We start from the raw sequence: 20,593 nt of genomic DNA, 5'->3' as shown, positions 1-20,593 counted from the left end.
TTGAAACCTTCACTATCGTGTTCCTTGATCAATTCTCTATCGTTTGGTATGTATTTCGTTTCCCTAGCTCTAAAAATGGCGCGTTGGGAGCGCCGGAAGTCGGCAAGGTCACAGTCGGCGGCAGAAATTCGAAAAATCAAAATTTGAATTTTTGAAATCTTATTGTATTTTTGGATTTGGAAGGTCCATTTGCTCCTTATAGAAGCTAATATTGCTGCATATTCCCATTGAGGTGACAAGAATTAGCAAAATAGTGGTTCGGGCGCTTTTCAAAAATGGTACCGGACGCTGTTCCTCTTATGACGTCATAACTCCGTGACCTGACCTGACCCGGTCAATTTTCTTGCACCACACGATAGCCAATGCTTGCCCCAACATGCATGGGAAGTTTCATCATGATCCATCAAACAATGTGGGTATCACCGGCAGAAAACCTAGGGATTCGGCGCACACGTTTGGTAACTGTCGGCCGGAGGCTGTACCTCTTATGACGTCATAACTCCGTGACCTGACATGACCCGATCAATTTTTTTTTCGGCAAAAGATGCGCAAAGGCTGCCCCAGAGGGTTTTGAAAATTTCAGCCCGCTACGACAAGCCGTTTAGCGTGCACTTCGAAAAAACCTCAGGGGGGGGGGTTGATACAACCCCCCCCCCCCTAGACGTTCTAGGGTTAAGCTACTGGTGATTGTGAATGATGGTCAGGCTTATCTTATCTCTTTTCAGTTAGAGTTAGACTAATGTCACCGCGGTGATTCAGCTTTATGTGCCTGTTTTCTCCGGACGTCAGTATAATTGGCCAGTGGTTCTAAAGCTAGTTCGTAAACGGTCCTACTTCCGTCGGTGCTTTGAGCCGGTCGATGCCCTGCGATATCTGAAGTCCGAGTTCTGACTCGTCAACCTCGCGGCGAGAAGTATTGCTTCCCTGTTACGCGCTTGGACCGGCTGACCTGCTGCACAGAAAAGCTGGCTGTGTCGCTCTGTGCCCTCTGTGGATGCCGTGGTCGTGGAGTGCGGTGCCGGCTGTTATTGTGATACGCGACTGTCGACAGAGCTGGTATTGGGCAATCCTCCTGAATATTGCGCGGAATATCAGTCCCATCAAATCGTCAATCCCTGTGGGCCCATCGTCACTGCTGCGACCATCACCGCCAGTACCTATCGTCATCTATGTAGCCATGGCATCATAGTACCACCAAAACGTGGTGTTTCCAGTCGTAGTGGCTGTGCTCTTCCCTCTCAATGACGTCCATCACTTCTGCTGGCAGCGGCACTGCATACTGACACGTACTGACGGCATACTGACGGCATACTGTCTCTATCCCGGCGATTCCAGAAAGCCAGCCCGGCTCGGTGGCTATAACTCTCCGACATTCCTGCTTTCCATCAGACTCCCGAACTGGAAGGAAGCAGACTCAACACCGTGGTGTCTGTCTAGGGTGGAGCGGCGCGCCGGAGAGAGGTCGGATGGGATGGTTGGTCGCTTTGTTTTGCCTTGTCGTCAGTGGCCTGCCGCCGTTGGCGATTGCGGCCGAGCTGTGCTTGGGGACGATGCTTTGCGTTGCTATGACAAATGGACAACATATTGCAATTTTTTATTTTTGTTTTTATTTTATTTTATTTGTTTTATATTATTTTATTTTATTTTATTTTATTTTATTTTATTTGTTTCGTTCCCCGCGTACCCTTTGACCCCACTGAACGTTCCACTGGACCGGCGCGTCGGTTGGCGGGGCCGGGGGCGGCCCAACTCGTCGGCTCCGACGGCCGCCCGCCGCTGCGTCGTTACCGTCGTGGCGGTCAGTTCGTCGGGCCAGTTTCTTTGTGAATCCGTCTGGCCAAGCCGGGAAACGTTTGTGTTTCAGGAGACCAGCACTTTCCATAGAGCGCTTTTCTTTTGAGTGTTGAAGTGGCTGGGCTGGTATTTCACTCAATAGGCTACGAACTTAAAGGTAGTGTGCCACCTTTGAAAGATTTCCCATTTTATTTTTCCTAGGATAAGAAGCTTCTGTTTTTACCTAATATCGCAAAAAAAAATAAAAAATGGGCCTGGAATAGTGCCTTTTTCGCCTAAAAGTTTATCGGTTTTTCGATGTGTATAACAACTGTAGTGGGCTGGCCTGCAAACAGGCTTCGGCAACAATCGCGAATGCGGCGCACATGTGACAATAAGCAAAGGTCATTATAGAGTTACGACGTGCGGGAATGAGTTATCAGCTGTCTAATCGTAGACAACACAATGTCGAGCCTTAAACTGTAAGCCTGTATTGGTATTGTTTCTTTTATTTGGCTGTCGAACATTATTTATGGTTTGAAATATGATTTTATGTAAAATAATTGATAAGAAAAAGCCGTCTCTTAAGTTATGACCCCATTTCACCACACGCAAGTGGCAGAAATGACAATGATCAACTGACGCATTTTTCTTGGCCGAAGTCAGAGCGCGCGGCCCGACGCACCACCACCGCACCACAAAGTATGAGCAGAAGCCGCGCCCAAAGCCAGGGCCCCGGTAACGTGAGGTAGCCGAGTCGGGGCAGCGTGCGCTGACCCAAGCCGGGGCCGCAGCTTTGGGCGCGGTCTACCGCAGGGTGCACGTCAGAATAGCTAGTGACATTTGAGCTAGTGACTTTTGAACTAGTACAAAACAGCTAGTGCCTCAAAACAGCTAGTGACAAAACAGCTAGCGTCAAAATAGCTAGTGAAGCAAAATAGCTAGTGCTTAGAAACAGCTAGTGACAAAACAGCTAGCGTCAAAGTAGCTAGTGAAGCATAAAGAGCTAGTGCCTCAAGACAGCTAGTGACGAAATAGCTATCGTCAAAATAGCAATTTCGTTGGACCTCTGTTCCCTTCCCATTCACTTCGCTTCAAAAATGCAAGATATCTATGACTGTAAATATGTATTTCCCGCGATATGCCATCTCTTTAATTCCCCGGTGCCCCGCTTATAATTTGTTGTTTGTCCTAGGGATCCCGTCCTCTGCCCTCCTAGCATTTCAAATAATTTTGTCAAACTACGGTGCTCTTCTGCTCCTTCTACCCGTGGGGACTCTTCGTCGGGAAAGAATCTATAATAGCTGCTCTACGAATAAGCTATTTTGCTTATTAGCTATTAGTCGACGCTAGCGATTTCTATAGCTCTAGCTATAATGAAGCACTAGCTATTTTGCTCTACTAGCTATATTGACGCTAGCTGTTTAGTCACTAGCTGATTTAATGCACTAGCTATTTTGCATGACTAGCTATTTTGGCGCTAGCTGTGTTGTCACTAGCTGTTTTGAAGCACTAGCTCTTTTGTACTAGCTCAAAAGTCACTAGCTCAATAGTCACTAGCTGTTTTGACGTGGACCCCTACCGCATCCCCGCGGGCAGCCCCGGGCTATCACATGACACCGGGAGGACGCGCGGCCCCGGCGGCTTGGGTCAGCGCACGCTGCCCCGACTCGGCTGCCTCACGTTACCGGGGCCCTGGCTTTGGGCGCGGTCTACCGCACCACCTAACAGGCGTGTTCGAAACCGCAGGAGATGATGATGAACGGGTTTATCGAAACTTGATTGGATGAGCCTATCGGTAATAGCGATTTCAGTGTGTGCATTTATTGTTCATAGTGGTGTGAAATGTGGTTGGGGTACGACCGACAACCCGTCGGGGCGAATTTCGCACTGGGGTACTCAAAATTTGAAGAATTTAAGACGTTTCCATGAGTTTTGAAGGTATGGATAAGTTCTAAAAATCCGGTTCTCCTTATCTGGGCCATTAACTCCATACGGTCCAGGAAAGCTGGCACACTACCTTTAACGCGCTTCTCCATGACTGTGCCCCATGCGCTCTGTATCTGTCTATCCAATTTGCAGTTGAAACTTGATGACACCACGTCCATTTTGGCAAAATGGACTAAGCTCCGTTCGGTTGAGGTGCTTTAGTGGCCTTACCTCTCTGCCTGTCCTGACGTCGAATCCCACGGAATGGTTATTGTCATCTTGGACCGGAATCTCACTTTGCCGTGGCTGTGTAGTGTTTATCTTCCGCCGGTGAGACTCACCCCAAGCCTTTGAGCGATTCAGTGTGCAATATTGTTTACCGAGTCAAGCAATCGGCCGGCCGGCCGTCTCCGCCTCCATTGAGCTGAAACGTAGGCTGAATTTAGGCTAGATGAAAACTGAAAAGAGAAAAATGAAAATCACTCCAGCCTTTGAGCGATGCATATTATTTACCCAGCCAACCAAGCGGCTGCATCGGCGACCAGCGTCCAACACACATTGCTCTGAGACGTAGGCTGCCCTGGACACAGGTTCGTAAGAGACTCGCCAGCCGTTTCTTGTCAGTCGCGCCTGCTAGCTGCACGGTGAGTGACACTGACCGTGAAGGGGCCGGCAACTGTGCACTGTGCAGTGTGCAGTGTGCAGTGTGCGGCGTGCACCGGTTGCGCAGCAGGACCGTTCAGATTGTGCAAGGTCCGGTCCCGCCGACACGCGAATGAACAGACGGAAGCTAATACTAACCAGCATTGGTTCAACTACGCACGTCGATCCATTGACGCGGATGCTTCGCAAGTCGCGATTGGTGGTGCGACAAACTGCGAACTTGTGTGACGCTCCAGAAAAGGGAACGCCTGCAAAGGCTGCTCTAGGCCAAGGAAGTGTGAACGTAGGTATTCCTAGCAGATCTGGCTCGCATCAGGGTTTTGTAGAGTGACAGGATGAGCAGTGTCGTGGCATTCTTTGTGCTATTGCGCATCGAACACCTCGAGAGATTCTGACGTTGAAAGATCGTTTTTTATCGTTTTTAAAGAATTTATCCATTATCGGCTGAAAAAACTGCTAGCTTAGAGCATTATTGCCAGTATCATACCGAAAAAAAAAAATAGAAAATGAAGTAAAGTCGAAGAATGCTATTACAGCTGGCTTCGCCAGCCATACGGCGAAACCAAATATACCCAAAGCTATGGCCGATTGGAGCGGCCATAGCTGGTGGTGAGTGGTGACGCCGTCGGCATTCGGTCACGCTACTGCCATTGTTGGCGCGTCGCGGCCGTCATCGGATGACGTCTGCCGTCACCAGACATCGGGCGATATCAGGCGTCACCAGTGTCGGGGTCCAGCCGATGATCTTTGAACAGGATACACCGTGTACCCGGTCGGTTCGTGCGGCACATCTGACTATACTATCGACTCCGGTACCCGATCTATGGGCGCTGTGTTCAACACGCTGGGGTCCGGCGATATCTGCCAGTCCGGGCATAATACATTGTTGTATGATTGTGTTGTATGTTGTATTGTGTTGCATGATTGGAGCAGCGGCCACGGTCAAGGTTGCTGCGTACGGTCGCCGTCTACTCTACCCCGCCCTGCCTCCCTCACCCTCCCACCCTGTCGGATTCTACTGATGTAAACTGGTCTGGAGCTGCCAAACTCCGGCTCCTCTCTGAAGTTGCTCGAAAAGCTAGAGTGGTGCTCAGAACGTATGAGAGTCTGGCTGAGCGTTGAGCATTGAGCGTAGCAGCCACTCAGCCACTTGGCTGTTCTGAGAAGCACGTAGAGCTGCCGAGAGCGTCGGTCCGCTCTTCCCGGCTATGATGATGTTGACACGGCGATCGCTGATGTTTGATGTCGAGACTGATGGGCTGTATTGCATCCTGGCAATATTGGGTGATCGGCTCAATGTGATTGTGGTAGTCTGAGAGGTTCTGAGAACGGAAGCTATAAGATCAGCTCAATCAAGGGCTGAGCGTGCGGTGGGATGGCCATCCCAGCTCGCACCTTGGTCACGGATGATCACTAAGGTCTGCGGTGACGTGCGCTTGTTTTGTGCCTTCCCTCTCTGTCATTCACGTATTTCACTTCCGTTTTCGTTTCGCCATCAATGCCACTCGGGTGGGTCAGGTTGCAGGTTGTTTTGATCCCCCTATCTTGATCTAGGAATCCTTTCGTTTGTGTTACGTGAGTGTCGTCACTGAGCCTGACCCACCGGGCTGGTATGCCGTCCGGCGTCGGTTACATAAGGAACCGACTGAGATCAGCGTCTCAGAGGTAGCCGGTTGTGTGTGGGGCCGGGTGGGGAGGGACCATACGTCAGAGGGGGTGCCAACTCCTGGCCTGGCCGACGTCCCACGGCCAGGGCCGACCCGGCCAGCCCCGTATTTACACCGTCAATGGCGACCTGCCATGGTGACGCTGAGCCGACCTGACCGTCCTCTGTCCTCTCTTATCTCTGCTGCGCAGGTGTGGAGAGGGTCTGACTGATGGGTCGGGAGGGTGGCGTATCAGGGGTGGTATACGAGCTGTGTGATGAATCAGTTTCATGAATGGAACATCAAGGAAGGAAAGCTGAAAGACAGTGAGACCTTTGTGTCCAAACTAGTCTGGTTAAAAATCTGCCGATTTTCTTCCGACCTTTTTGGCAACCTATGATTCATTCATGTGAATTTGTCATTATGCAAAGCATACACAGCTCTACATTTAATGGATTTTGGATCGTGCGTTCTTTCCTGCTATATTGTCTATCTGATATTGTGCTCGCTAACCTTGGTTAAGTGTACCCTTTGACGCCTTTCGTCAGAAAGTCCTATCGCATTGTCTTCGCTTCTTTTGGTGATGTATGAAGAAAAATGCCTCTCTGGATCTCCGGCTGAGGTGGCGCTCGTATCGTTTGTGTATAAACGCCCACAATATCTTCAGATCCGTCCCTACGGACCGCGACGGTGACCTGCACATTATAAAGGCGCGAGTGCTCTGGAGTCGCTCCCGTGTCGTAACACTGTCCAGTAGCGTAGCCAGACTCAGAGCCTGTGGCGACTCGGGGACGCAGTGGAGTGCGTCGGCCGAGTCGCAGCCGCTGCTGCGTAGTACCCCAACAACGCACCGCGCCTCTCCCCTCCTCGTCCTTCCTGGCTGGTCTGACCGGCGCCGATCACTGGCCCTCTCCCGCTGGCAGAGCAGTCGCGCTGCATGCTGTCCTTTTCTGCACCCCGGTCAGTGCGCGTTGACCCCGCCGCCTCTGAACTGCGCTGTGGTATTGCGCTGTGCGCTGCGCTCCTCTCTGACCGGAGTAGTGCCCCGATAAGAGCGGTGACTCCCCACCGATCCCGGCCGGACGGGCGACCCGCCCTCCCTGGCACCGGGCCGCCGCCGCCGACGCCGTCATCGATCGACGCGGCTCTGTGGGTGTCTGAGACCGGCGATCTCCCGGCCGCCCCCGCCCCCGCCCCCGCCCCCGCCCCGGTCATTGTCAGGGTCGGCGGTGTGGTGTCGGGGAGTCTTAGGCGTCGCCAGACATTTTCGGTTGGGGGGGGGGGCAAAATCAAATTTTGTGTTAAATCTTGCCTTTCCCCAACCGTTACTCACTCGTTTTACATATCATTCGACGAGCAATGGTGCGAGGAATCCGATGGTGACAAAGTTTTCCTTCTAGCTATGGCATGATTTTTTTTTGCAAAAAAAAACCAACAAAATTTTGAAAATTTATGGACAAAAACGACCGGTAGAATTACAGTGGATGCGATTGCCGACGCACTGCAGTGGGACCCAGTCTAAAACCAGGGTGATCTGATCACCGTGCTAAAACCTCCATTCACGCATGCATGCCGAGGTTTTACGAGAAATGCATCGGGCTTATCCCAGCCGCCGATTGTAGCTAAGAATTGGGCATTCGGCGGAGACTGAGAGTGAATGTCGGAAGTGTGAATCGGAAGTACATAATTCATCTTTGCTGCAGTGAGAAGAAGTGTTTTGTTCACTCGAGTGTGAACAAAAATTTTCTCGTTTTTCGTGTGAAGGGAAGCACTGCAAACGCGAGCAAAAATATTTAACGGGACCAAAAGTTACGCGCGGCATAGCGGCAAGGGATCCCTTAGAGATAGGCTTGCGACTTCCAGGCCATTTCAGGCCACTCAGGGTCAGTGTGGACTCTCAGAAGCCTGCTTAGGATCCCGGAGATCGGCGTGGGTCACCCCAAATATTTACGTGTATGTGGTGCTTTAGGGCTTTCCGAGCCCAAGGTGGGCTCGGAAAGCCCTTTAGGGCACACGAGTCTTCAGAAACCTGTGTGGGCGGCGGGCGCTAAGAGACTAGGCCCAGGGTGAGCCTGGAGCCCTCGAATAACAGTGTGAAACGTCGGGGTCTGTGTCGAATCCTTAAGGACCCTACGTAGGTAGGGACATAAGAAACATGTGTTGCGGCCCTCAGAGGGACACGTGAGTTGTGACCTCAGATGCCGCCGCCGGCTTGGGGTTAATAAAGTCTGCCGCCTCAAAAGTTCAGCTGAACTATCTGAGGTCAGTTGAGGTTTTCAGAAATTTTCGAAGGCATCCTCAAAGATTCGTGTGGCCTTTCAGAGGTCTACGTATGTATAAGGTGCTCAAAGATCCCTGTATGGGCCCTCAGGACACCAGTGGGACTCTCAGAGGCCGGTTTGGGCCCTCCGAAAGCTTCCTAGAGCTCAGTGGAGCTCCTTAGGAGCCTGTGTGAAAAGCAAGCTCATGAACCCTGCGGCACTTGAACGGTACTTGAGCCTGTCGTAGACATTTGACGAGAGTTGAGAAAGGCCCCGAAGATTTCGTGTCACGCTTTGAACGAAGATTATGTGTCAGCACTCCAAAACTTATGAAAATCAGCTGCAAAATGTAATAAAGAACCAACTAGGAACATGGAATGAATCACAGCATTGACATTTCCGAGTATGGAGTCGCAGTCTTGAAGATTTTGGCGAGTGCGACTCTGACTTTGGTTTGAACTGCACGCTCCAACAGTCTGACCTCACAGGCATTCCTCAGAAAGGTACCCCCATTTTTTCCCGACTCCAAAATCTCATCGGATCTGTATCGATCTCAGGGGGTGCCCGGTCGGAGGTTGGGGGGGCAAGCTGCCCCGCTTGCCCCCCCGTAGCGACGCTAATGCGGGGAGTGCCTCATGTATGGATATGAGCTGGGGAGTGCACTGGTGAGTGGTGCATCTGGGAGTCGCAGGCTGTCTGTAATCGTATTGCGATAGACCATACTGCGGGCTCATGGTGAGGCTCCTGCAATAACCAAGATGACATTACGGATTAGACGAGTATGGCGAAAGGGGGATTTCATTTTCTTTTGAGCGGATTCAATTATTGAAGGCGAGACTACCCTTTGTCGTTCGACCAGATTACTTCAGCCCGCCATTCTCATTGGTTGTGTTGTGCCTTATGTCGCTTGCTTGATCCGCTTGACGCTCTTTCATTGGAAATTAACGGTGGTCCGTGACGGACCGTAACACATCGGTGACCCCGAGGAGTTTGTCACGATCTCTCTGGGCCCAGAGGTGTGCACTGTGCGGTAACCCGTCGCTGACCAAGCATGTGCCGTGACCTCTGGTTGAATCTGGAAGTGCGCTGCTGAGAGCCAGGATTGATTTGTTTTCCGACCGGTCTGCCATCCAGACAGGGCTGTTTCGCGGGCCTCAGAGGTCGTGTCCCCTCGATCTCACATAGAGTTCGAACTCGTGCTCCGCGGGCCCCAAACAGAGGCCGTGTCCCCCGGCCTGTCTGACGCGCTCGTGTCCCGTTGACCACTCTGCCGGATGCGACTTGCGAGGCCAGCTCTCTGTCGGCCGGTCAGTGGCCGGGCATTGCGGTGAAATTCGGCTGGCGGGCGGGGTGTCTGGCAGACTGAGGACTGTCCATAGTTTGTGGTCGCGCTTATTTCTCGTCTCAGTCGGACGGCCCTTGACTTTGACTGGGTGGTGTTGGTCTTTTGAAGACTTCGTTTACTTAAAACATTTATTGATGACATGTTATGATTCATTTCAAGCACTACTGCTGTCTTTGTAAATAACATGCCTTTGTGGCTTTGTCCTTCCTCCGGAGTACCGTACAGTGCCGATTTCCTCCCGTTTTTTTTTTTGCCCTTTATTTTATCTGACCGTTTCGTCCTGCCTTTGCGTCATATTTTCCAGGACAACACAGGGCCTTTTCCGGTCACAGAGCTAGGGCCTTTTCTGGTCCTAACTGACAGTCCGCACAGGTCTCTAACCCTATCTTCCCGTCTGTGTGTTTTTAGGGCAGCCTGTGTCCGTCCGCTGACCTATCCGTTTGTCTGTGTAGGGCAGGACAGTCAGTGTGTAGCTCTGGTCCCAGCTCTGCTCCGTCCATGACAGTCTTCGCCAGGTCTCTAACCGTCCCCTCCACCTCTGTGTGTTTCAGGGCAGCCTGTGTCCGGCCTGCGTGGCCCATTCTATGGACTGCCCCAATGGCAGTGGGGCGTCCAGCGGTTTCGGCAACGGCTGCTCGTCGGGCGGCGGCGGCGTCAACGGCTGTAGCAGCGGCGTCAGCACGGTCAGCGGCAGCGGCAGGATCGCCGGCGAGCCGCCCAGCTCGGCCGTCTCCCGCTCCACCATCCTGACCAAGGCCAAGCCGTTCCCCGTCATGGGTGAGTGCCGAGCGCCGGGCGGTATGGCTGGGGAGTCGGATCTGTACCGGTTGAGTGGGGTGGGGGGAGGGTGATTTATGATAACTACCTTGGGCCAGAGATATGCAGGTAGTCACAGGCAACCAGGTCTGGTGCATCATCAAAAGGCGGTAGATGTTTGGCAGTAGAGGCAGATGTTATGTTATTCCCCTGCTGGCGATGGTGGACGCTAACGTGGCTGGTTCGAATGTCAGTCTGGTTAGGAAGCCGGCTCTCGGAGCTGATGTCAGCCTTGTATGGTCGCATCAGACCACCACTTTCCATTGTCGTCTGGGCTGGGTGTGATTTTCCGTTTGAACTCTGAGCGTGTTGTGCTGTCTGTGGCCTGAGCGTGTGGTATGGTGTCGTGCTGACTGTGGACTGGGTGCAGGGGCGGATCCAGGAAAACTCCAAGGGGAGGGTCATGAATCGAAGTGGTGCCCCTACCTATACCCAAAATAAAAAACTCAACGGATTTCGTCCACTTCATTTTGGTGATGCCCCCATTTTCAGTTTTTTTCCTTTTTATTTTTTATTTTTAGTCAGTATCTTAACTCTTAGCCACAACCACATTTACCAATTGTAAGCAAGTATATATGAATGTGCTATGTGTATATATGTTGTGGACGCTGAGTAGTGAGTACTTACCAGGAACGTTATCAGGTAAGCAAATCGTTGTCAGTCCGACGAACTTGACCCTGGCGTCTAAAGGGTCTGTCCTTGACACTTCAGGCTTGTCAGGGGCACCAAAGTCCTTCCAGGGACACCACAAACCTGTCAGGGGCACCTACGGCCTTGTAGGGGCGCCACAGGCCCGCCAGGGGCACCACAGGCCTGCCAGGAAGCAGGGGCACCACAGGTCTAGCAAGTATACACGACAGGCCTGTCAGGGGCACAACGGGCCTGTTGGGCCCATGAGCACCCCTAGGGGCAGGGGCACCACAGTCCTTCCAGGGGCACCGCAGGCCTGTGAGGGGCACCAGCGGCCTAGCAGGGGCACCAGTCAACACAGGCCTGCCAGGGGCACCACAGACCTGCCAGGGGCACCAGAGGCCTGCCAGGAGCACCACCGACCTCGCAGGGGTAACTTGGGCCTGTCAGGGCCCAGGGGCACCACGGGCCTGTCGAGAGGCACTTCAGGCTTTTCAGGGGCACCATAGTCCTCTCCGGGCGCAGGGGTAGCAGGGGCACCAGAGGCCTGCCAGGGGCACTACAGGCCTAGCAACGGCACCACTGGTCTATCAGGGGCACCACGAGCCTGTCATAGCCAGACATCTCAGGTTTGTCAAGGCCCAGGGGCACCACAGGTCTGTGAGGGGCACCAACGACCTAGCAGGGGCACCAGTCAACACAGGTCTGCCAGGGGCGCCACAGACCTGCCAGGGGCACCACAGACCTGCCAGGGGCACCACCGGCCTCGCAGGGGCACCTTGAGCCTGTCAGGGGCACCACGGGCCTGCCGAGGGGCACTTCAGACTTTTCAGGGGCACCAGTCCTCTCCGGGCGCAGGGGTACCAGCGGCCTAGCAAGGGCACCAGAGGCCTGCCAGGGGCACCACAGACCTAACAAGGGCACCACGGGCCTGTCAGGGGCACCTCAGGCTTGTCAGGGCCCAGGGACACCACAGTCCTTCCAAGGGCACCGCAAGCCTGTCAGGGGCACCAGAGGCCTGCCAGGGGCACCACAGGCCTAGCAAGGGCACCACTGGCCTGTCAGGGGCACCTCAGGCTTGTCAGGGCCCAGGGGCACCACAGTCCTTCCAGGGGCATTACAAGCCTGTCAGGGGCATCAGAGGCCTAGCAAGGGCACCACAGGCCTGCTATGGACACCACAGGCCTGCCAGGGGCACCACCGGCCTTGCAGGGGCGCCTCAGGCCTGTCAGGGGCACCACGTGCCTGCCGGGGACACTTCAGGCTTGTAAGGGGGGTTACAGTCCTGTCAGGGCCCAGGGACACCAGGCCCGTGGTGTCCCTGCTAGGCCTGTGGTGCCCCTGGCGGTCCTGTGGTGCCCCTGTCAGGACTGTGATACCCCTGATAGGCCGGTGGTGCCCCTGGCAGGTCTTTGGGCCGCCGGGCCTCAAGGGGGGGGGGCCATGACCCATGTGACCCCCCCTTGGATCCGCCACTGACTGGGTGTGCTGTGTTGTTTGAAGTCTTGACGTGTCTCACCGTCCGATGGATATGTTTTGTCGTCCGTGGCCTCAGTGTTGTGCTGTCTGAGTCTGTTGCGTCATGTGTGGATATGTCTGTGCTGAGGACAAAGCTGCAGGCTGTCCAGGCCAGCAGGCTGAGACATCTCAGACTGGTTGTTATGACGGTCTCAGGCTGATGAGTCTGGTCTTAGCCCAGTGGAAACCGCAGAGCTATACAGAGGACTATGGATTCAGCTTATCCGCAGTGGACACGGTCATGGCCGATGTGGGACTACCTCAGCTGTGGACCGTGGTTGGAAATAAAACTGCTTCTACTCCCATTTTCATTGTGCTGGGGCCTGCTACTTCTGTTGTCTATGTGGTTGGGAGATGTGTCCTGTCTACCATATGTCTATTTAGTTATCCACGGGCACATGCTTTGTGACAAACCTACTGTGAGAAGTTAACGTCGTTTGGAGTTCTGACGTCGCCTGGCTTCCACGTCCGAACTGTGATATTCACACACACAATGTTTGTGATATGCACGTTGTCCCAGCCGGCGAGGGTTTAGTGACAGCGCCCAGCGAACTGCACATACGGTGTGAGCTAATGTCGGTCTCTGAGGACCAAGGGCGGAGCTGATGTAAAGCGGTATCTGACGTATGCCGTGCTGGTTATACCCACCTCGCATGCCATCAACATGCCGTCACTGCCCTTTCCCTTACTTGCCTTCTACCTTTATGACGCGGGCGGTGCATGGCACATTGCATGGCTAGTCCGAGTTACATTAATGCCGGCTGGTTGGTGTCAAGTACCTCTTGAACGAGCCCGGACAGCCGGTTGTTGACTCGGTCCCCAGGCTTATGGTGGCTCACCTCTCAAAGTCGTCGGTGTGGCCGCTCTGCACCGGAAACGATATGCTCTCTTTTTTGACCTAGGTGTGCGGTATTCTTATTCACGGCAGCTGCCATCATGTTTTCCGTTTGAAGTGCATTGAGTCGCTTATCAGCTTACTGCTTTTACTTTTTTGTATTCGTTTGTCTGCTGTCCTTATTCACAATACTTACCAAAACTACAAGCTTATTGACGAGAATCATTCTCATCCGCCCTATGCCTCATTTCGCTTGAATGAAGATATGCAACAATGATAGGGGTTAGAGGAGCACGGCTACGTCGTAAATGCCCCTATCAAAGGGCACCCCTGTCTCGCTGGTCACTGCGCTGGTCGATAGCGTAATTTATAGCCTTAATATCATCCTGAAAGGAGGCTACCAGACACGGGACTGGGCGGATGATGTGGAACGAATGTGCGGATCGTTCCCTTTTCATCATGTGAGACTGTCGTGCCGACCACCAACCGTCGTGATGGAGGTATCGCTGCGGATGGCCCGCCAGCTATCTCCAACTCACTATCACTGAGGGCCGTTAGCGGCCTGCCTGTTGCTGGGACTGAAGGCGACGGATCAATAATGTCTACCGTGAACTTGACCTCTAGACGACGGCTGATTGGCTTTAGGTGGGACTCGGGCGTGGCAGGCGGCCCGGGCTGCAGAGTGCAGATGGCAGCACTGTCTGGTATCCTTCAGCGGACGGTCCGGACTCCCGAGTCCCTGACGCGCTGTGGCTTACAGAGGGCAGTGCAGTCGCTAAACGACCACGAGCGTTCGGTCTGACCTAGCTCGTAGGTGGCGTATCGGTCTGGCCAGTCAGGGTAGTTGGCAGCGTTGGCAGGGTGGAGTTACGACATGTACCGCCAGATGGCAGGGAAGGCGGCGGAGCAGGGTCCTCTGGCTCCATCGCCAGCGACAGATGGCAGGGATGGCGCAGCGGTAGGTCGACCTTTGGGTGGCCGTATGGTGTAGGTGGCAGCACTGTGGCGCCCATGTGAAGGCCGGATTCGCCGCTAGGTGGCAGTGCAGTGGTCGGCGCTGAACGCTGATGCTGAAGTCTTGATGGTGGTTTTCTCTGATGATTTCATTGAGGGATGATTGAAGGGGCTGTGTGCTGAGAAATTCCTAAGCTCTAACTAAATATTAATGGTAAATTCCAAGGTTTGAGCTCCCGAGAAGGGTGGAGGAGTGACACGGCGGATCCCCACAGCACGAACACTCACTGAGCCCTCTCAGACCTGTGTGAGGTTTGTCCAGACTACCATGAGACCTTTGAGCCCTCTCAGACCTGTGCGAGGTCTGCCCAGACTAGTATGAGACCTTTGGTGACCTCAGTTGGTAAGAGCACCTTTTAGCATCGGTTTGAGGTCCTCTCAAGGATTTTTTTGCGTCTGAGGTGTGAGAATCCTGCGAGTTGAACCCCCACTGACTTCCAGAACGATTTTAACCCGCGCACCGACGGGGGGGGGCGGATATCCGCCCCCCCCCCTGAGGTTTTTCGCGAATAGCGGGAAAACCGCGGCGCGTAGCGCCGCGAAATTTGGTATGACTATAACCTTATCAATTTTACACATGGTGTGCAAGTTTGAACCTCCTACCTTTTAAGGTCAGGTCACCAGGTCACTTTGAATGACCCAACCTCAAGTCACTTTTTTGCAACTTTGTCACCGTGCCAGAGCTACAGTAGATGTCGGAGGCCTTTGAAAGTCGCAGGATATTATTAGGTCATTAGTAGCTACAATTTGTATATCTCGGAATTTTGATATCGGTGACCTAAGGTCAGGTCAATTTCGCGACCTCCCCATTATAAGTCAATGGGGGAAAAATCAACTCCCTGTTTTTACCACTAAAACGGGTCGGAATGGCCCCATATACCATACATGACTTCATATACGATCAACCTTCACTACCTTGAGGTCTGTTTTGCTGTTGGGCAGCTGTGAGGTCATGTGACGTCATCAAGGGTCACCAAAGGTTTTTGGCCAATAACTCCGTACAGGAACAAGATACAGACGCGTGGATGGTCTCATTGTGTTCAGCTCGTCAAGACGCATCGAATGATATACATGATGACCTCGAGGTCACGTGACCTGAGGTCAACCTTTGACCTTGACCTTTCGAGGTCAACATATATATCATTCGATGCGGATTGACGAGAGGATCACGATGATGCCCTTAGTTTGTTCCTATCTTGACTAATTCGAAAGTTATTCGAGAAAAACTCTCTCCATATCTAGCGCCGCCATTTTGACTTTTTCGACCCCTGTGACGTCATCTTTGACCTGACCTGAAAATGACCTTAGTAAAAATTGTAGATCTTGGCCGTGCGTATCCGATGCCGTTTACCGCTTGTCGCTATCTTGCTTCGTTCTCGAGATCTCAGGGGGGGGCGGTCATCCGCCCCCCCCCCCGTCGGTGCGAAGTTGGCGCAGACCCCCGTCGGTGCGCGGGTTAAGTCCTGTACTCGTAAACAACGCGTGAGCTGTCAGCTGTGTCCTTGTTACCTTTAGCAACGCAAGTATGTGTTCTCGTATGATACGAGTCGGATAAAATTACTGCACTCAATTTGTTCCGTGTAGTGCATTGATTGGACTGAAAGTGTCAAGCTACCCCAGACCACCGAACTCTCGCCGTCATTTTGTTACCGCTCCTTATTCATTCACGGATGGAAAGTGGTGTTTGTACAGATACTCAGGGAAAGCTAGCGATTTGCCCGGGTGGCTGCCGGTGCAATTTATCGCGCCCCGTTCCCAAACTATTGGTTGGGTCACAGTCAGGGGCCGCTATAGAAAACCCCACGCTGCGCTCTAGTCCAGACATCATGTGGTGTGAAAGCGTCTGCTCGGTATCTTTATACGAGTAGACACGCTGGTATGTCGACAGCGTGTAGCAGTGCTGACACCCATTGTCAGATTACTTAGGCATGCACTCAGGCCAGCCGTTTGGGTACAAATGCACTCTGACGGAGTGATCCGCTATAGCATGTCGCTACCTCAGAGCATGGGGAGAGGCTGGCATTTGTGTTCCTCTCCACCCCCATGATCAGGCCTTAGCTGCCTATGGTCAGAGGTGAGCTAAGCGCGTACGTCGATCCATCTCGTGAGTCTGCCTGCTGTTTGTCCTGTCGGGGTGGTGGTTCATGGCCGGTGGTTGACGGTGCGGCGGCGCCTGGCCAAACCAAACCAAACCCAGCCCGCCGCCGACGCCCGCATTGCCCAATGCGCCGGTCCGATTTCGCAAACAGACAAAATTAGGATGAACGCGAGTCGGGCGTTGCACAACGCTCCGAGAATCTGGAGCTCGGCGCGGTCTGATTGTCCTTCGGCGGCCGCTGCATGACCCTCTAACGAGCGCGGGTCAGTCGACTGTTTGGGTTAGGAATGTTAGGATCACGGGATCGGCCAGTGGTGACCTTCTGACTTCCTCCGCGGCGGCGCGCGGCCCCGACCCGGCGGCCGGCGGCGGCTCACCCCGTGACTCGGGACCCGGCCATCGGCGGACTCTGGACGGCGAGCCACCGCGGCCCGTCTTCATGTGTTGATGTGGCCCAGAAAGGGGGCCGTCTGGTCTGCTGACGTCACGGATTGACGTCACCCACGCAGGGGTCTGGCGGCGGCTCGGGGTGGCCGTCCGGCTAAAACGGAGGCCATGTCGTCAGCCCGTCCAAATGTGGACCGGTCAGAGCGGAACTTGGCACCGGCGCTGGGGACCACGTGTGAACGGGTGACCAAACACTCCAGACTGGACTGCGAAACGGCGCAGGACTTTGTCCGTCACGAGGCATCGCATTCGCATATGGATTGTTCGCCTCCTTCGGAGGGCTCATAACCGTGCCGCAGGAGTCCGCCTCCAGATTTCTCCAATGGTTCTGAATGCTGAAGAATGAAACGATTCTAAATCACGCCCTGGCGAAAAGTCAGAGTGAAGGGCAATTAAGTCTGACTGTGGTCCGATGAAGACTTCCTCCACATGCTCGTATCCCCGTTATTGAACATATGGATACCGGAATTCTAGCTTGTTGCGCATCATTTGAGAAAATGCGCCATAGGTAATGCCTACCTACATGAGGATATGTAAGTACAATGCACACTCAAAAAGAGAACACGAATGGTGTATTGGATTTGATCATTTTCCTTTTGTTTGACTTTTGGTATCGCAATGCTTTATTCACTTTCAGGTAGATATGCGAGCATTCCTCAAAATCGCACCTTTCACCACGCCGCATTACCCACTTCCTACTGTTTCTGAGAACACCACACCCCAACTGGTAAAGTCGTTTTAAGGGTAAGTTGGCGGATCATGAGGGACTAGCTGTTCACCAAAAATATTGCCATTAAAACTTTTCTCTCGAAGCTATTTCACTTAACTTGAAAGACAAATTGAAATGTGTTTGAATTGAGACACGCCATCGACCCCCACCGCCCTGGCTTCGGGTTGAGCGCAAATATAGGTCCGCCACGCTGTTATTATCTCACAGGTAGGTAAATCGAACCTTTCGAAAGGCTGTGCGTTCACTGTTCAGTTTACCTTCCGACAATGTTCAGAACGCCCATAGGCGTGCAAACACACGCTCATTTGGTTGTGATCTCATTTGGTTGTGATGTGTCGTTCATCGTTGCCTCTTGGCACTGCCGATAGGTGCTGGCGAATCGAGGGGTGGCATATGGGGCATTTGCCCCTCCCGCAGCATCCGATGTTGGTGAAATTTGGTTGTCTTAGCAGCATAGTTAGAACATACTTTTACAAGGAAAAGCTTGTGTGAAGTCGCGCAGCAATTCATAAGGCAGCGAGACACCAACTTTTTGCCATTTGAGGGACTATTCTGGGGATAGGTTTGTCCTCTAAGTGTCCAATTACACTCCGCCAATGCTGGTAGGTATCACGCTGTAACACCGTGATCTCCTTGTATGCCTTGCCTACCATTGATCATGCTTTTGTTTGATGATAGTGTCACTTCCCATTCCGCCGGCCGTCTTTTTTGTACGTCATACGGCATTCAGACAGCAGAGACCAACAATAGCCAATAATAGCCCTAGCACGCCGGTGCGGTGTGACCATCCGGACAGGTGATCACGTGATCAGCCGGTGGGCTGTGATCACTCCCACTGTGGGGTGGCCCAGCGGTCACGTGATCGAGCCGTGCGGCTGCACGCAGTGAGCTAGTGAGCAGCTGGGGTGGTCACGTGGTGTTATGGTGGCGAGCCCGGCCGGCACAACCAGCCCGCCCTGGAAGAGGGAGGCGGCGCCCCAGGGCACGTGACTGGCGGGTACGGGCTGACGTAACCGAGCGTGCCGGCTCGTCAGATGGACCGGCGACAGACGGCCGGACCGGGGCGGCTGCTGCCGAAATGTTTTGGGGTCACCGGTTGACTGCTGCCACTGCCGGCGCAGGCTGCTCCGGAATCCAAGGCGCCTGGATGGACCGGGCCGGATCAGCCGACGGGTCTAGGAGTGCCACAAAAGTATGTAAAACAACGTGCCACTCCTAGGCCTCACGCTCTTTGGGAGCACAAACGACTTCATGTCTGGCTGGAGACCGCTCACGAACCCCTCTGTTGCGATCGGAGGGCCGCTGACGGTCTCCGCTGCACTTGGTGACTGTCGTGGCAGCGGACCGATTCATTGAAGCGATAGCTGTAGGGGCATTCCACGATAGATCGTACCAGGCCCGTCACCCTCATCTCTCAGATTTGAATGAAAATTGGTACAAGGGGTAATCATAGGCTCCAAAAACACCTGCCAAAATATCAGACTTCTCAGATGAAAACTTTTTGAGTTACATTGCATAATATTTTCTAAACTTCAGATTGTAAGGGTGAGTTTGATGAGCTATAACTCAAAAACGAGCTAAGCAAGCAACAAACGGTAAACAGCTTTGAACTAACGATGAATCAAAGATTAATACAGTATTTTTAAAATTGGAAAGAAAAGCTTTACATATTTAAAAAAGTCGTTGTATTTTTTTAAATTGTCTATAATGGCCCTTGGGACCAAAATTTTTGCCATTTTTATTTCTTCAAAATAAACCTCAGGCCCTTTAAAATCGACATACAAAAAATTAGAAAGGTGTTCTTTCTATAAGTTCCTCATTTAAATGTATACAAAATGGGTTTCCGGGGGGTCGGTACGACCCCAGCTCGCCGTTTCGCCTCTAATGGAGCTAGAACCTTGCGGAAAAACGAGCATGTGCGCCGTTACAAGATGCATCGAATGATACCACATTTTAAGGTCTCGGGTTCATTGGTGACCCCTGAGGTCATTTCAAGTGACCCAAATTGCGGGTCCGGTTTTTGATAGATAACTTCGCAACAAATGGTCGCAGAGCCGCGATTTTAGCATCTTTGTGTTTGCCTAGCTCCGGCGCGTCGAATGGTATACTGTTTGTTCTGGTGAGGTCAGCTTAAGTCGCTGACCTCGGGTCAGCACACTGCCGTGTACTTGGCTCCGCTCCCCGACCGGGCGGCCCAGCCGGCAGCCAGCCCCCGGGCATCACGTGACCGCCCCGAGTCCGCGGCAAAGCCAACCAGCGCGGCGCTGGACAAACAGCGCCGCCACAGAGATGGTTAACAGTCGGGTCAGGCCACAAAGCTGGGTGAATGAGATCATATTGCACATCATTCGATTCACAAGGTCTTTCCGAGTCCATTGGTAGCTTTCCCGTCTCTTTAGCTCAATTTGATCGAGAGTTGGGGCATTCCACGATAGATCGTACCAGGCCCGTCACCCTCATCTCTCAGATTTTAATGAAAATCGGTCCTAGGGGTAATCATAGGCCCCAAAGACGCCTGGCAAAATATCAGACTTCTCAGATCAAAACTTTTTGAGTTATATTGCATTACATTTTTTTAACTTCGGTATGTAACGGTGAGTTTGATGGCCTATAACTCAAGAACGGGTTAAGCAACCAACAAAAAGTAAACAACACTAAGCTTGCGATGAATCAAAAATTAATATTACTATTTAAAAATTCCAAAGAAAAAATTTCATTGTTGAGCAAAAACCTTATTCTTTTTTCATTTGCCTCTAATGACTTTTGGGACCAAAATTTTTCACATTTTTATTTTTTCAAAATGAACTTCATGTCATTGCAAAGCGACATGCAAAAAATTAGAAAGGTGTTCTTTCTATAAGTTCCTCATTTTCCCGCAAACAAAATGG

At 52.6% G+C, this 20,593-nt stretch overlaps 1 protein-coding gene across 20 annotated transcripts in view; it reads left to right on the top strand.

The window, feature by feature from the left end:
• Positions 1-20,593, top strand: part of LOC122381721 (6-phosphofructo-2-kinase/fructose-2,6-bisphosphatase-like) — an 80,890-nt gene that overhangs the window by 36,201 nt on the left and 24,096 nt on the right. For all 20 annotated transcript variants that reach the window (XM_043366238.1, XM_043366235.1, XM_043366239.1 and 17 more), the window contains one exon: positions 10,169-10,394. In XM_043366238.1, the coding sequence (XP_043222173.1) occupies positions 10,202-10,394 (193 nt within the window). In that variant the 5' untranslated portion in view covers positions 10,169-10,201. The remainder of the gene's footprint in view (positions 1-10,168; positions 10,395-20,593) is intronic.

Source organism: Amphibalanus amphitrite, unplaced genomic scaffold (assembly GCF_019059575.1).
Source record: "Amphibalanus amphitrite isolate SeventyFive unplaced genomic scaffold, NRLGWU_Aamphi_draft 000126F_arrow, whole genome shotgun sequence".
Lineage (NCBI taxonomy): Eukaryota > Metazoa > Arthropoda > Thecostraca > Balanomorpha > Balanidae > Amphibalanus > Amphibalanus amphitrite.
Note: the sequence above shows the minus strand (reverse complement) of the source record. Positions and strands in the feature narration are given on the sequence as shown.